Source organism: Rhinatrema bivittatum, chromosome 8 (assembly GCF_901001135.1).
Source record: "Rhinatrema bivittatum chromosome 8, aRhiBiv1.1, whole genome shotgun sequence".
NCBI lineage: Eukaryota > Metazoa > Chordata > Amphibia > Gymnophiona > Rhinatrematidae > Rhinatrema > Rhinatrema bivittatum.
Window position 1 is genome coordinate 13,842,826 of NC_042622.1, and position 13,533 is coordinate 13,856,358.

At 47.1% G+C, this 13,533-nt stretch overlaps 1 protein-coding gene across 5 annotated transcripts in view; it reads left to right on the plus strand.

Annotated features, from left to right (window-relative positions):
• Positions 1 to 13,533, plus strand: part of LAMA5 (laminin subunit alpha 5) — a 241,584-nt gene that overhangs the window by 204,297 nt on the left and 23,754 nt on the right. For 3 of the 5 annotated variants that reach the window (XM_029611751.1, XM_029611752.1, XM_029611753.1), the window contains 7 exons: positions 1,210 to 1,389; positions 1,870 to 2,012; positions 3,871 to 4,056; positions 4,415 to 4,551; positions 10,714 to 10,867; positions 11,435 to 11,568; positions 12,158 to 12,320. In XM_029611751.1, the coding sequence (XP_029467611.1) occupies positions 1,210 to 1,389; positions 1,870 to 2,012; positions 3,871 to 4,056; positions 4,415 to 4,551; positions 10,714 to 10,867; positions 11,435 to 11,568; positions 12,158 to 12,320 (1,097 nt within the window). Of the gene's footprint in view, positions 1 to 1,209; positions 1,390 to 1,869; positions 2,013 to 3,870; positions 4,057 to 4,414; positions 4,552 to 10,252; positions 10,669 to 10,713; positions 10,868 to 11,434; positions 11,569 to 12,157; positions 12,321 to 13,533 lie in introns of those variants that run through there. The other 2 variants (XM_029611755.1, XM_029611754.1) reach the window with 2 other exon arrangements.

Consider the following 13,533-nt stretch of genomic DNA (forward strand, 5'->3'; position numbering starts at 1 on the left):
CTGTAGTACCAAGGATCAGTCCAGATGCCCGCCCAGGGGTACAGTGTTCAGGAGGGTCCGCTCGGTTGGTTTTGGTTTTTTTTCTCTCTGCAGTTTTTAGACGAATTTGAAGATTTTCAAGCAAGCTTATCCATGGAAGCATTTCAATCCGTACTCTTGTTCTGTACATAGTTTTCACAGGTTATTGTTCAGCTAAATTCTCTTGATCAAGTCATTGGTTGTTTAAATTTACTTCATTCTGCTTTGATATTGATTATATCGAGGGATCGCAGGTCGCACACCGGGTTATCTGGGGGTGCTTGTCAGCTTTTCTCTGACTTCATCTGCTGGAAGGGAGGCATAACCCAGCAGTCTCGACTGATCCTTGGTACTACAGGAACGAAAATTAGCAGGTAAGAACCAATTTTCCTTTTCTGTACACCCTCCGACTTAATATCATAGTGATACTAAGTCAGAGGCCCCAAAAATTAAAAAAAATAAAAAATCTTAAAAAAAAAAAATCTGCCTGCGGCGCGCGGGTTGGAAGACGGACGCTCAATTTTGCCGGCGTCCGTGTTCCGAACCCGTGACTGTCAGCGGATTTGACAACCGACGCCGGTAAAATTAAGCGTCGGCTGTCAAACCCGCTGGCAGGCGCTGCTTCTGCCAATAAGGAGGCGCTAATGTCCATAGCGCCTCCTTATTAGCATGGGCCCTCATTTGCATACTGAATCGCGCATCCAAGAGAGTGGCCTGGGCGCGTGTTGAGAGAGTGGGCGCTTGTCTCGGAGCGCCGGCTCTCCCGCGCGGTTTACTGAATCGGCCTGACTGTGTAGTAGAGAAGCAGCCAGTGGTTTTCTCTGGATTGATTTTGGAGAAGACCCATGTCCTCTACCTCTGATTTCCCAGCTTGCTCTTTTGATGAGTGGGATGACCTAAGCTTCAAAAGGACTAAAACTCTCATTGCAGTCTAAAGATTTTAAATGAAAGGGGAATGTGAAAGCAGTGTGGAATGTAAGAGGCTCTGGCCAAACCTCAGTTTTGAAGCGTTCTCATTCCCCTCTGTGGATTTGGCGAAAGGGTTTTGGATTGACCTGATCTCTTTCGTGCATATCCCTCTGCATATATATGGAAATAAGAGGCATAGATGGTAACATGGTCCAGCTGGGTGATGGCCATGCGCCACTCAAATCTCCGGAGTGAACGCCTGCTGACATTTTCCCCTCGCAGATGACTCAGCGGTTACCATTCAGGCTGCTAAGTTAGCAGCCATGGAGGCAAATAGCACAGCTTCCAGGCTAGAGAACACCCTGTATGAGATGAAGAGGAACCTGGATCAATGGAAGGAGAAGTACGGAGACATCCAAAGCGAGGACATGGACCAGGCCGTGCAGGAGGCAAAGACATCGGGTATGTTATGTGTCCGGTGGTGGTCCTGGGGCGTCTCCTTTCAAGTGGCAGGGTGGGGTATGTCAGCCCACTGGGATCCTTGGGCTTCGCAGGGTGCCATTTTGGTCTGGTATCCGTAAAATATGCTACATCATTCTTAGCACGTGAAGGAGGAAATGGGGTAAGACTTCTGTAGCAAGGTTTCCCTGTCAGCCGTAAGGACCCAGGCCGTGAGCATTTCAGTCTGCGCTAGGCCCTGTCTGACATATATTGCCATTTGTTAGGGTTTGCTGCTTGGTTAATACTAAGCATCCCCTGGTATCCATTCCAGTTTCTAGGTTCACATTGTGGTTTGTTTAGTTTTTTTTCCTCTCTTGCGTTTCTTTGCATGCCTCGTAGTATTGTATGTGAGCAGCTGCCAGCCCTGCTCCCTCGGAGCTCACAGCTGTCTCCTTCTTGTTCCTTTCTCTTGTGTTTGGCTTACGGCCTGAAATAAACCAGTTTCCAACCTGGAGAGCACCATCCCGCAGCTGCTGGAGAAGCTGAGCAGCCTGGAGAACCACAGGAGCCAGAATGCCAGCGTCTCCAACAACATCCTGCGTATCCGCCAGCTGATCTCGCAGGCCAGAAATGCTGCGAGCAAGGTGAGTTGAGGGGCCAGGGATGTGTGCAGAGGGGGGAGAATGGCACGGCGCCTCCGGTGTTAAAGTGCAGTGAGCACCTGTGTTCTGCCATGCCACCGGCCTCCCCGTGCTGCGCGACCCCTTCGTATTTCATTGCAATGCTCTACTTCCCTGAACCCGATGGCACCTTTTCTTTCGTTGGAACATATCAGGTGCTTTACCGGGATTTTTTTTGTTTTAAAGGTTCATGCGAAATTTGGGGCGGGAGCCAATTTTATTCTGTGGGGTTCACGGATTATATTCCTCCCCCGAGGCCTGCGTCAGAGTTAATGGGGGATATTCAAATATATTTCTGACACTTTTCTTTAAACACCAAACAAAAAAAACCTGCAGAAGCTTGCCTTTAGCTTCATCTGGAAAAAGAGAACTCCGATAGAGGCACAAAAAGTTCTATATTTACCCAAAGCTGCAGGTGGTGGAGGGCGGCAGCGCAGATGAGAATCGTTGTAGTCTGGCGTTTACAAAATAACTTTAAACCCTGGGCAGATGTGGAGAAGGCAGGTATGGGAGATGTTCCAATTAAATCACAGTTTTGGGTAGCCAGGAAATGTAGAGCATTACTGGCTCGTGTCTCTCCGTACACTCGACATACGCTGAAGCTTTGGGATACCTGCAAAGAGCTATTGCTGGGGAGTGGAGAGGGTTTTTAAAGACCCCCTTTATGCTTTAATAAGAATGTTCCTCCTGGACTTAATTCAATCGACTTTATTAGAGGGGATGCTTCGGGCTTGCGATCTCTAGAACCTGTTGATTTGGTAGTGCTGAGGGAGGAATATAATCTTGTTGATGAAGATTTATACCCTTCGAGTCAGATATGACATTATATGTGGCCTACACAAGTTGTTTGGGCACTTTCTAAAGGCAGATTGTTCTCGGAAGGGTTGTGTGATAGTCATGGGAGGATTAAAAGGGAATCTATTTGGAGAAGCTACGCCTAAGCCGAAGCAGGTAATATCCTGGGGAGCTTTGCAGGAGGATGCATGGGATCTTTGCTTTCCCTCAGTTGGTAAAAGTTCCATATCATCACTTTTAGCAGAGAATGAATAGAAACTTCGGTATGGGTGGCTCTTGACTCCTGAGAGGTTTCATTGAAACTATAATAACTTTCTCCAGATTGTTTGAGGCAGTGTGGGGCTGTGGGGATCTGTGTTCCACATTTGGTGGGAATGCTCGAAAGTGTCAAACGTTTGGGATGATATAATTACATTTATTAAGTTGCTAACTCAGCAAGTGATTCCTAAAGGCCTAGGATACTTTTTACTAAGCATATCAGTCCCTGACGTATCGGGTTTGGTTCAGGGGTTAATAGTACAAATTGTGCCAGATTATCCTTAGCGACTTATTGGAAGCAGATTTCCTGTCCTCCTATTGAGGTGGTGAGTAAAAGCCTGCATAATATCTGTTTTCTTTGTCATCTTACTGTTTTGAAGCATGATAGCCTTGAGAAATTTCACAAAAAATGGGATCCATATATCAAGCGGTTGAAGGAAGATCAATCTTGATTTTGCATATTCAATTGTGATTATAAATGTTAACCTCCTCTATGTGCTATCTTCTCTTTTTCTGTTTCTTTGTTTAACTATAATATTTGCTTGCTGTGTAATAACTATAATATGTCAGAAGGGGTGGGGGTGAGATGGTGATGAATATTTGAAAATTGTACCATAAGTTACTGAATTTGCCTATGGGCTGTTATAGTATTGTTTTTCTTTTATTACTATTATGGTCAATAAACATTAAATTATAAAAAAAAAGAAAAAGAAACTCAAAGGGTTTTCAAAGTTTCTTTGATGACTCTGCTTTCTCTTCCTGTGTTCAGGTGAAGGTACCCATGAGGTTTAATGGCACCTCAGGAGTGCGGCTGCGAACACCTAGCAACGTCCGGGATTTGGCAGCTTATACATCCCTCAAGTTCCACATCCAGAACCCTGAGCCGAAATCCAAGCAGAAACGCCAAGCAGCAAAAACTGCCGGCCACTTTGTTCTCTACCTCGGCCCCCAGGATGTAAGCGCTATCTCCTTCAATGTTCTTTGCAAGCAGCAGCCCACGTTAGCTGGGCCTGTGTCTCTCTGTCTATGAGCACCAGGTATTATCCTTCAGAGCAGAAGAATACAATTGTGTTTGATAGTGTAATGGGGTAGGTGGGAATTTTCTGGACTGCTCTCAGAACTGGTAGAGACTCTTGAAGACAGTGGTTGTGTGAAACGTGGGAGAGAGTTGAGAAGTGTGAGTTATGGTCCCACTGGTTGGTCTTTTGGGCTTGCTGTACATCGATGTGGGCTCCATAGACGAAGCAGTAACAACGCGCTGGCTGGTTTGGCGTCTAGCTTCTGCTCACTGGATGTCTGCTCTTCCCCTCCAGGCCTTGGGTGATTACATGGGCGTTGTGATGAAAGATGCAAAAGTCCAGTGGGTGTATAAACTGGGAGAGGAAGAGCCAACGCTTCTGACTGTCGATGAGGACATTGATGAACAGTTTGCTGCCATCAGCATTGAAAGGTAACCAGGTGACCTTGAAATACAACGGAGGGGAGGAGTAAATTGTCAGTTGTCCAAATGGAGAAAGGTTATTAGTGGAGTGTCCCAGAGATCTGTACTGGGACTGGTGGTGTTTAACTTGCTTACAAATGATCTGGAAAAGGGAATGACGAGTGAAGGGATCAGATTTGCAAGATTGAGAGGAATTGCAGATGACTAGGAGGCTGGGCATCTGAACAGCAGATGAACTTAATTTGAGAAATTGCAAAGTGATGCACATAGGGAAAACTAATCCCGATTACAGGTACACGATGCTCTGTATTGGGAGTCACCACCAGAAAAAGGACCTTGGACTCCTTGTGGTCATTATATTGAAATCCACGGTTCCTTGTGTGGCAGTGGTAAAGAAAAGAAAATAGAAAGCTAGGGATGACCTGAAAAGGAATGGAGAATAAAACGTAAAATATCATTTTGCCTCTGTATTGAGCCATGGTGTGGCTGCATCTTGAGTGCTCCTCTGGTTGCCTCATCTCAAAAAAGACATACTGGCACTAGAAAAGGTGAAGAGGAGGGTGACAAAAATAATAAAGGAGATGGAACATCTCTCCTATGATGGGAGGCTGCGCAGATTAGGACTCTACAGCTTGGAATGAAGACAGCTGAGAGGGGACAGGATAGAAGTTTAAAAAATCATGAGTGAGGTGGAAGGGGTGAACAAAGGATGGCTGTTTAGCCTTTCCAATTTTAAAACAAGGGGGGACACCCCATGATCATGGAAAGTACCTTTTCACATAGCGCACGATCAAGCTGTGGAATCTGTGCTAGAAGATGTGGTCAAGTTGACGGGCATAGAGGGGTTTAAAAGAGATTTGGGCAAAGGAATTGTCCATAACAAATATTAGCCAGGCAGTCTAAGGAAAGCCATTGCTATCTCTGGGCGTGAGTAACAAGAAACAGATCAACTTTTTAAGATGTGCTTGGTACTTGTAACCTGGAGAGGGGGAAGCTGGCGTCGATAGACCTTGGTGTGAACAGTATTAGCGCCTCTTATGTTCTTATTCCATATGCATATCCATTTTATGGTCTGAAATGTTGCAGGGCGCAAATCTGATTTTGCTTTTCTGACATGCTTATATTTATTACTCAGCCGTGTTTGAAGAAATGTTTCTTTGGTTGGGTGGGGACCATGATTCTGAAATGTTATATTTTCCTAGTGTGTAGCCACATGGACTCAGGACCAATGGGTTTATGCTCCCCTGCCAGCAGATGGAGGCGGAGTCAGGTTTCAAAGCTGACGTCACCCTAGATATACCCCTGCAGTGATCTCAGCACTTCAGTATTTCTCCATCTCCAGCAGATGGTAGACGTACCTCTACCTATGGGGATTGCTATACTTTTTGGAAGGAGAAATTCTACTTTTAAATTGGAGAAAAGATTGAGCTCCGCTCTCCTGCGGTGATACCTAAAGGTCCCTCCCCCAGTTGAGAATTCATGAGGCGATTTCCGAGATCCCTCACAGATGTGCCTTGGTCTGGTAGCCGGTTCCCAGCATGGACTTTGCTGCTCAAGCAGTTGAAAGGCAGCGGGTGCAGGAAGCCAAGCATGGAGTTGACAGCCAAAGCCCTCTCCCCCGGCAGCTGGAGACCGTCTCTGTACTCAGCCGGTAAGCGCTGAGCCCAGGTAAGTTTAAAAAAAAAAATGGAAGAAGATTTACCTTCAGAGAAGAGGGGATTTCGGTAAGACTTCCTCCAGTCTCCTTGCTCGGCGCGCTATACCAGCGTCATTCCCATTCCCGTTGGGGCATAAGAAAGTGGGCTTATGAGCAGGTTGAGCGGCTTTACGCTTGGTCAGCACACTGTGTGGTAGGCTGCGGCGGCGCCATCTTGCACGTGTCTTTGTGCGTCTCATATTGCCCGTCATAGGACGTTGGTATGCGCAGTGTGTCGGCTCTGCGCATGGGCCACACAGATAACATTGCGCGTGTACTTATGTGCAGGATACAGGAAAGCCCGGGTGCACAGGCTGTGCATGTGCCTCGTCGCGTCCTGCCTAGGCTCTCAAAATTTGTGCGCATAAATTTTTACGTGCGAGCCGATCAAACGCACCGTTACCACCACCAATGGCACCGGCAGCCAAGAAACATAAGCGCCTTGATCTCTGCGCTGCTTGTCATATTAGGGCTTCTCAGCCTGACCTGGATTCCAACTTGTGTCAGCACTGTGAGGAAACCCAAGGGGATTTGGGCTCCCCAGACTTCGCTGAGCCCGGCTCCTCCCATTCACATGATGGATTAGCAGCACTCCTCAGGACGTATTCATGATGTTTCCTTGCCACACCCGGCACAAAAAGCAGGCAGTAAAGATTAATCTTTTAAGGCTACTCAGGATGAGGGCTGTAATCCCAGCACCTATGCCCCAGGAAAATACAGGGCGTTATTCTATTTATTTCATCGTGCCCAAGAAGGAAGGTTCCTTTCGCCCCATCCTGGACCTCAAGAGTGTCAACAGTCACTTACGAGTGAGTCATTTTTGCATGGGAACTTATGCTCCTTGATAATGGCTGTACAACCAGGAGAGTTCCTAACCTTCCTGGACCTATCCGAGGCCTACCTACATATTCCAATGCTTCCTACGCTTTGCCATACTGGGTCACCATTATCAGTTCCGGGCACCGCCCTTTGGCCTAGCCACCGCCCCAAGAACATTTTCCAAGATTATGTTGGTTGTGGCAGCAGAGTTGAGAAGAGAAGGAATCCTTGTATGTCCGTACTTGGACGACTGGTTGATCTGGGTCAAGTCCGTGGAAGAAAGTCTCCAAGTGACTAACAGGGTGACCTCCTTGCTTTAGGAACTTGTTTTGGTAGTAAACCTGGACAAGAGTAGTCTCGAGCCTTCCCAGTCGTTGGAGTATCTGGAAGTTCGATTTGACACCAGGCAGAGCAAGGTCTTCCTCCCAACACGATACGGAAGTTGATGTGCTTCAGGTGATGAATTCAGTACGCCCGACGGTGAGGAGCTATCTCCAAATTCTTGGTTTGATGGCGGCAACCTTGGAAGTAATGCCGTGGGCAAGAGCACACATGCACCCACTTCAACGCTTGCTGCTGTCACGTTGAAACTCGCAGTCTCAAGACTATCCGATTTGGCTTCACTTACCGATGGGAGTCTGCTCTCAACTCAAATGGTGGCTGCAGGAGGCTTAACTGAGCAGGGGGGAGTACCTGTACTCTCTGAACTGGCTGGTTCTTACAACGGACACGAGTCTCCAGGGCTGGGGAGCTCACTGTCAGGAACTCATGGGCCAGGGACGTTGGATGGAGGAAGAGGCACTCAGGAAGATCAATTGCCTGGAAGCCCGGGCAGTGAGGCTGGCATGCTTGCAATTCTGCCACAGACTCCAGGGTCAAGCGGTCCACATAATGTCGGACAATGCAACGACGGTAGCCTACATCAACTGCCAGGGAGGAACCAAGAGCTAACAGGTGTCTCAGGAGATAGACCTCCTTATGGAATGTGCGGAAATACATCTACAGACAATCTCAGCCTCATACATCGCAGGAAAAGACCACGTCAGAGCAGACTTTGTAAGCAGAGAGAGTCTAGATCCAGGAGAGTGGGTGTTGTCAGCTGAAGCCTTTCAACTGTGATAGTAGATCGCTGGGGCCTCTCGTCCATCGACCTGTTGGCCGCATCTCACAATGCAAAGGTTCCTCGATTCTTCAGTCACAGAAGAGATTCATGGTCTCTGGGGATTGATGCTCTTGTTCAGACCTGGCCAGAAGAAGAAATGCTATACGGCTTCCTTCCATGGCCCCTTCTAGGCAAGGTCATTAGCAGAATCACCACCACAGGGGTTTAGTTGTCATCCAGTTATATTGTTCCATATGTGCCACTGTTCTATGTAAAGCCCCTTATCTCTGTTGGGCAGTTTATCGTTATATGTAAACCGGAGTGATTTGTAGTCTCTATAAGAACCTCGGTATATAAAAATTAAAAATAAATAAATAATAAATTTAGTCCTACTAGTAGCTCCAAATTGGCCCAGGCGTCCATGGTTTGCAGACATGCGGAGACCCTGGTGGAGACCCCCCTGTGCCTCCCACCACACAGGGATCTGTTACAGCAGGGACCGGTCCTTCACAAGGATCCGACTCGATTCTGTCTTATGGTCTGAGAGGGCTCGCCTGATGAAGTGAAGATATTCTGCAGCGGTAATTGCCACATTTCTCTGAGCTCAGATGTTCTCTACGTTCTTAGCATATGTGCGAGCCTGGAGAGTATTTGAGGCCCATTGCAAGGAATACGGTGTCCCCTCTTGGGCGGCCAAAATCCCACTAATTCTGGAATTTTTGCAGGATGGCTTGAATAAAGGTTTGGCCCTTAACTCCTTGAAGGTGCAGGTAGCAGCTCTCTCCTGTTTCAGTGGTGAGGTGAACGGACCTCACTGTCGGCTCATCTGGACGTGGCCTATTTTCTAAAAGAGGTGAAGCACCTTCTGGTGGAGAACCCTTTACCTCCCTCTGCACAGGGACCTTCTCCAACAAGGTCTGATCCCTTCATGAGGACCCAACTCTGTTTTGTCTTATGGTCTGGTCCTTGAGAGGGCTTGCCTGAAGAAGCGTTTATATTCGGCAACAGTAATTGCCACTTTGCTCTGCATGCAGAGGTTCTCGCCATCCTTGGTGTACTTGCGGATCTGGAGAATATTTGAGGCCTGGTGCGAGGAACGTGAGCTCTCTCCTCTGTTGATCAAGATCCCCATGATTCTGGAATTCTTACAGGATGGCCTGAACAAAGGAGTGTCCCTCAACTCCTTGAAGGTCCAGGTGGCGGCTCTCAACTGTCTCAGAGGCGAAGTGAACGGAGTCCGCCTATTGACACATCCGGACTTGGCCCGTTTCCTAAAAGGAGTTAAAAACCTCCGACAACCCTTAATGTGGCCTGTCCCCCTATGGAACCTCAATCTAGTATTGGACTTCTTTGCAGGGCCTTCCTTTCGGCCACTGCACACTCTGTCTCTATGCCTGTTAACACTGAAGACTTGAATCGTTTTATCTCTGAAATCTAGGTGCTGTCATGTCGGGAGCCATTCCTCCAGTTGACTCCAGTTGACTCTGGGAACGTTGACTCTGGGAACGTTGCAGCTTCTCACTGTCCCTTCCTTCTTGTCAAAGGTAGTGTTGGAGTTTCACCTGAACCAGTCCATTTCCTTACTGTCTCTAGATAGACGCAAGGACCCAGAAGACTATCGCCTCCTATGCCACTTAAACGTCAGTAGGCTGTTAATATGGTATCTAGAACATATAGAACCGGTGCGCAAGACAGACTGCTTGTTTGTTCTTCATGGTGGAAGGAAACAAGGGGAAGTAGCTTCACAAGCTACCATAGTCGCTGGATCAAGGAAGTGATCACGGGAGCTTATGTAGAGGCAGGGAAGTCTTTACCCTTTAGGTTAAAGCTCATTCCACTAGGGCCCAGGCAATATCCTGGGTGGAAGCTAAGCTACTGTCTCCTGTCGACATCTGCCGAGCAGCGACTTGGTCTTCCTTGCAAACCTTCTTCAGGTTCTATCGCCTGGATGTCCAAGCCTGAGAAGACACAGCCTTTGTGAGGGCAGTGCTAACCGGACCAAGTAGCTTTTGTACAACCCATTGTCCTGAGTCCACCTGGCTACACGCTAGGAAATGAAGAAATTACTTACCTGATAATTTTGTTTTCCTTAGTGTAGACAGATGGACTCAGCATCCCGCCCACGGCTGCCCAAGAACAGTGCCAAGGAATCTCCCATGAAATGAATATCTGTTCCAAGAGGTTACGGGTAAGCCGTCACCCAGTCCCTAGATCTGGGCATCTATAATATTGCTGGGATTCAGCACTTATGTTTGGTTGAGTACAGTTACAGTCACCAGTTTTAATCAAGTTCTTAATCAAGTTATTAAATTGTATTCAAGTTTTTCAATAGCATGTCCACATGGCTTTTGAAGAGCATACTGGGAGGCTGAGGTCACTGCAGGGGTGTATCTATGGTGATGTCGGCTTTGAAACCTGACTCCATCTCCTTCAGCTAGCAGAGGAGAACATAACCCATTGGTCCTGAGTCCATCTGTCTACAGTAAGGAAAATGAAATTATCAGGTAAGTAATTTCTCCATTTTAAATTCTGATCAACCTTATCTGCTCTTCAGAATTCTTCAGTATGGGCACATGTCTGTGACTGTGGAGAAGAAAACATTGCATGAGACTAAAGGAGACAGCAGAGCCCGAGGACAGCAAGGGCTACTCAATCTGGAACCAAACCGCGTGGTCTTCTACGTGGGGGGATACCCCTCCAGCTTTACGGTAACTTGGAGCGCGGATTCATTCCATTTCCCACCTTTCCTAGTCCTCCACGCCTTTTTCTTGGCCTGGTACTTCCATCTTTCTCCTCGCTTAGTCAGAACCAGGGTGGGATCCTGTCCATCATTCGCAGCTCCCCTTGTATCTTTCCTCTGTTTTATCAGTCATTGCAGTGCCAGTCCTGAGGCCAGAAGCCGTCCACCAGGACTTCTTCTGGAACACAGTTTCATGGGGCCTAAATCCAGTCACCAGGTGTCACAGGGATAGGATTAGGTTCGCGTTTGGGATTGGGGGTTGTGGGTTGGGGTTAGCATTTGGTTCCAGGGGTTTTCTTTTTTGACTTGTATCCTGCCTTATTGAACCAGTTGGAAATGCCCAGAGCAGCTTGACCCCCTTCATGCCTTTGCTATGTAATGGATGCTGCAAACTGCCTTGAAATAATATCAGACGTAGCACAGAATGGAGTGGTACTCCAAAACATTTTGTTAGTGGTTTTTTTGCAAGAAGTGATGGGGTGATGCGGAATGGTATAATGGCTGCAGGATGCCCATGTTTTCTCTCATCCTTCAGCCACCTGATCTTCTCGACTACCCAAATTATCGAGGCTGCATAGAGATGGACACGCTCAATGAGGAGGTGATAAGTCTGTACAATTTTAAAGAAACCTTCCAAGTGGACACAATCAAGGATAAACCCTGTGCAAGGTAAAATGCATCAAAGGCATTAGTGTATGTGTGCCTCACTTTGCCCTTCCCATCCTGTGTTTAGCATAGCTGTGACTAAATATTGTAGAAACCAGGAGCACAGATGCCAAGGAGCTGTTCACACCGTAGCCAGCCCGGTTTTCAGGATATCTGTAATGAATGTGCATGGGATAAGATTTTCATGCACTTCCTCCACTGTATGCAAACATATCTCCTGCGTATTCATTGCGGAGATCTGAAAACCAGACTGCAGTGGTGTACCTGAGAACTTCTGAGGCAAAGTCATCACTTACCGGGGAGCAGGGTTAGCACACGGCTTCTGAGAATCCTCCAGCCCGTCATTTAGTGCTGAGCTGCAGATCTGCCACAAGTTGGCAGCAAAGATAGTCCTGCTTTGATTCAGAGGACTGATGCGAATCTTGGATAGATGAGACGTCCTTCCATTCTGTGTCTTAAGAAGACACCCCCACCCAGTTTGTGACAGTCTTAAGTTCTGTGCACTGCAACCCACCTGTTGGCATTTACCTGGAGAACCTGAAGTGTGGTGGACAATGATCTCGGTTTCTTCCTCTCACTCCATCATGTCCAGGTCAAAATCAACTGGCGACCCTTGGATCACAGATGGCTCCTATTTTGATGGAACTGGTTATGCCGAAATCAAACTGGAAAGCCAGATAAGCAGCACAAAGCGGTTTGAGCAGGAGATCCGGGTGGTTTCTTACAATGGCATTATCTTCCTGCTGGAGAACGAGGTAACGGAACTGGAAACGTTGGTCATGGGGGTTCCTGTTGGCACTGCCACAGATTCTTACCTTGGGACAAGTCACATTGGGGCAGAAATTCAAAAAAAGCTGAGCTAAATTTAGGCCTCTAAATTAGGTCCCTAAGGGGGTCATTTTCTATAGCTTTCGCATGCGAAAAGCCTTACCTTTTCGCTGACGGCGAAAAGGTAAGGCCCCCCTTATCGCCGCCAGTAACGCGCCCAATGGCACCACCTTTCACGGTGGCGCTATTGGTTTGCGAAAGCCGGCAGCGATTGCACCACCGTGGTGGTGCAATCGCAAGCCCACCCCTCGGTACCACGCGATTCACTAAGGCCTGCGATTTTAGAAAATCCAGGCCTAAGTTAGGGATCTATTTTAGGCCAAACTTAGGAGTCTAAATTTTCAGCCGAAAATTCACATAAATTTAGGGTCCTAAATGTTAGGCCCCTAAATTCAGGCCTGCTCTTTATTTTCCTATATTTAAGTTCCTAAAGTAGGTGCCTAGTTCTGAAAATCCATGCTAGGCCCCTGACTTTGTTTCCCCATGCTAACTCTGCCCCAGAGCCACCAACATTTTAGGGTCCTAAATCTGGGAACCTAATAAAACTAGGAGCCTAAGCTTAGGAACTCAGTCCTAGGAAAATTTCAAAAGAGCTAATTTAGGAGCCTAACTCCAAAACCTAGGAGGTCCATATTTAGACATAGTCCAGATAGCAAAATTAGCCAGATAAGCTTATCTGGCATGACCAGACTTAGCCGGCTAAGCCATCTGGCTAACACTGAATCTTGGAGTTAAGCGGCTAACTCATCTCCTCCCAGTTATGCCCCTGAAATGCCCCCTAACTTATCTGGCTGAATTCTCGATTCCTCACTTATTAGGTGGCCTAGACTTTAGCTAGATATGTGCCCAAATATTCATTTGGCTGGCTAACGTCTGAGTTAGCCGTCTAAATGCTTTTGAATATGGGCCTCTTCAAGCCTAAATTCTGAAAATTAGCCTATTATTTTTCTCCAACCATGAGTGAAAAAATCGGGTCTGATTTTGATTGTTTTGGTTTATTCTGTCTAGTGCTGGGTCAAGTCAGTGTTTCTGGGGTGATTTATCTATTAATAAATCTAAGCTGACATAATCACAGATGGGTTTTTGACCAGTAGCGGATGACGATGGGAGATTTTGCATTTCCTTGGTGGTCTGCAGTTA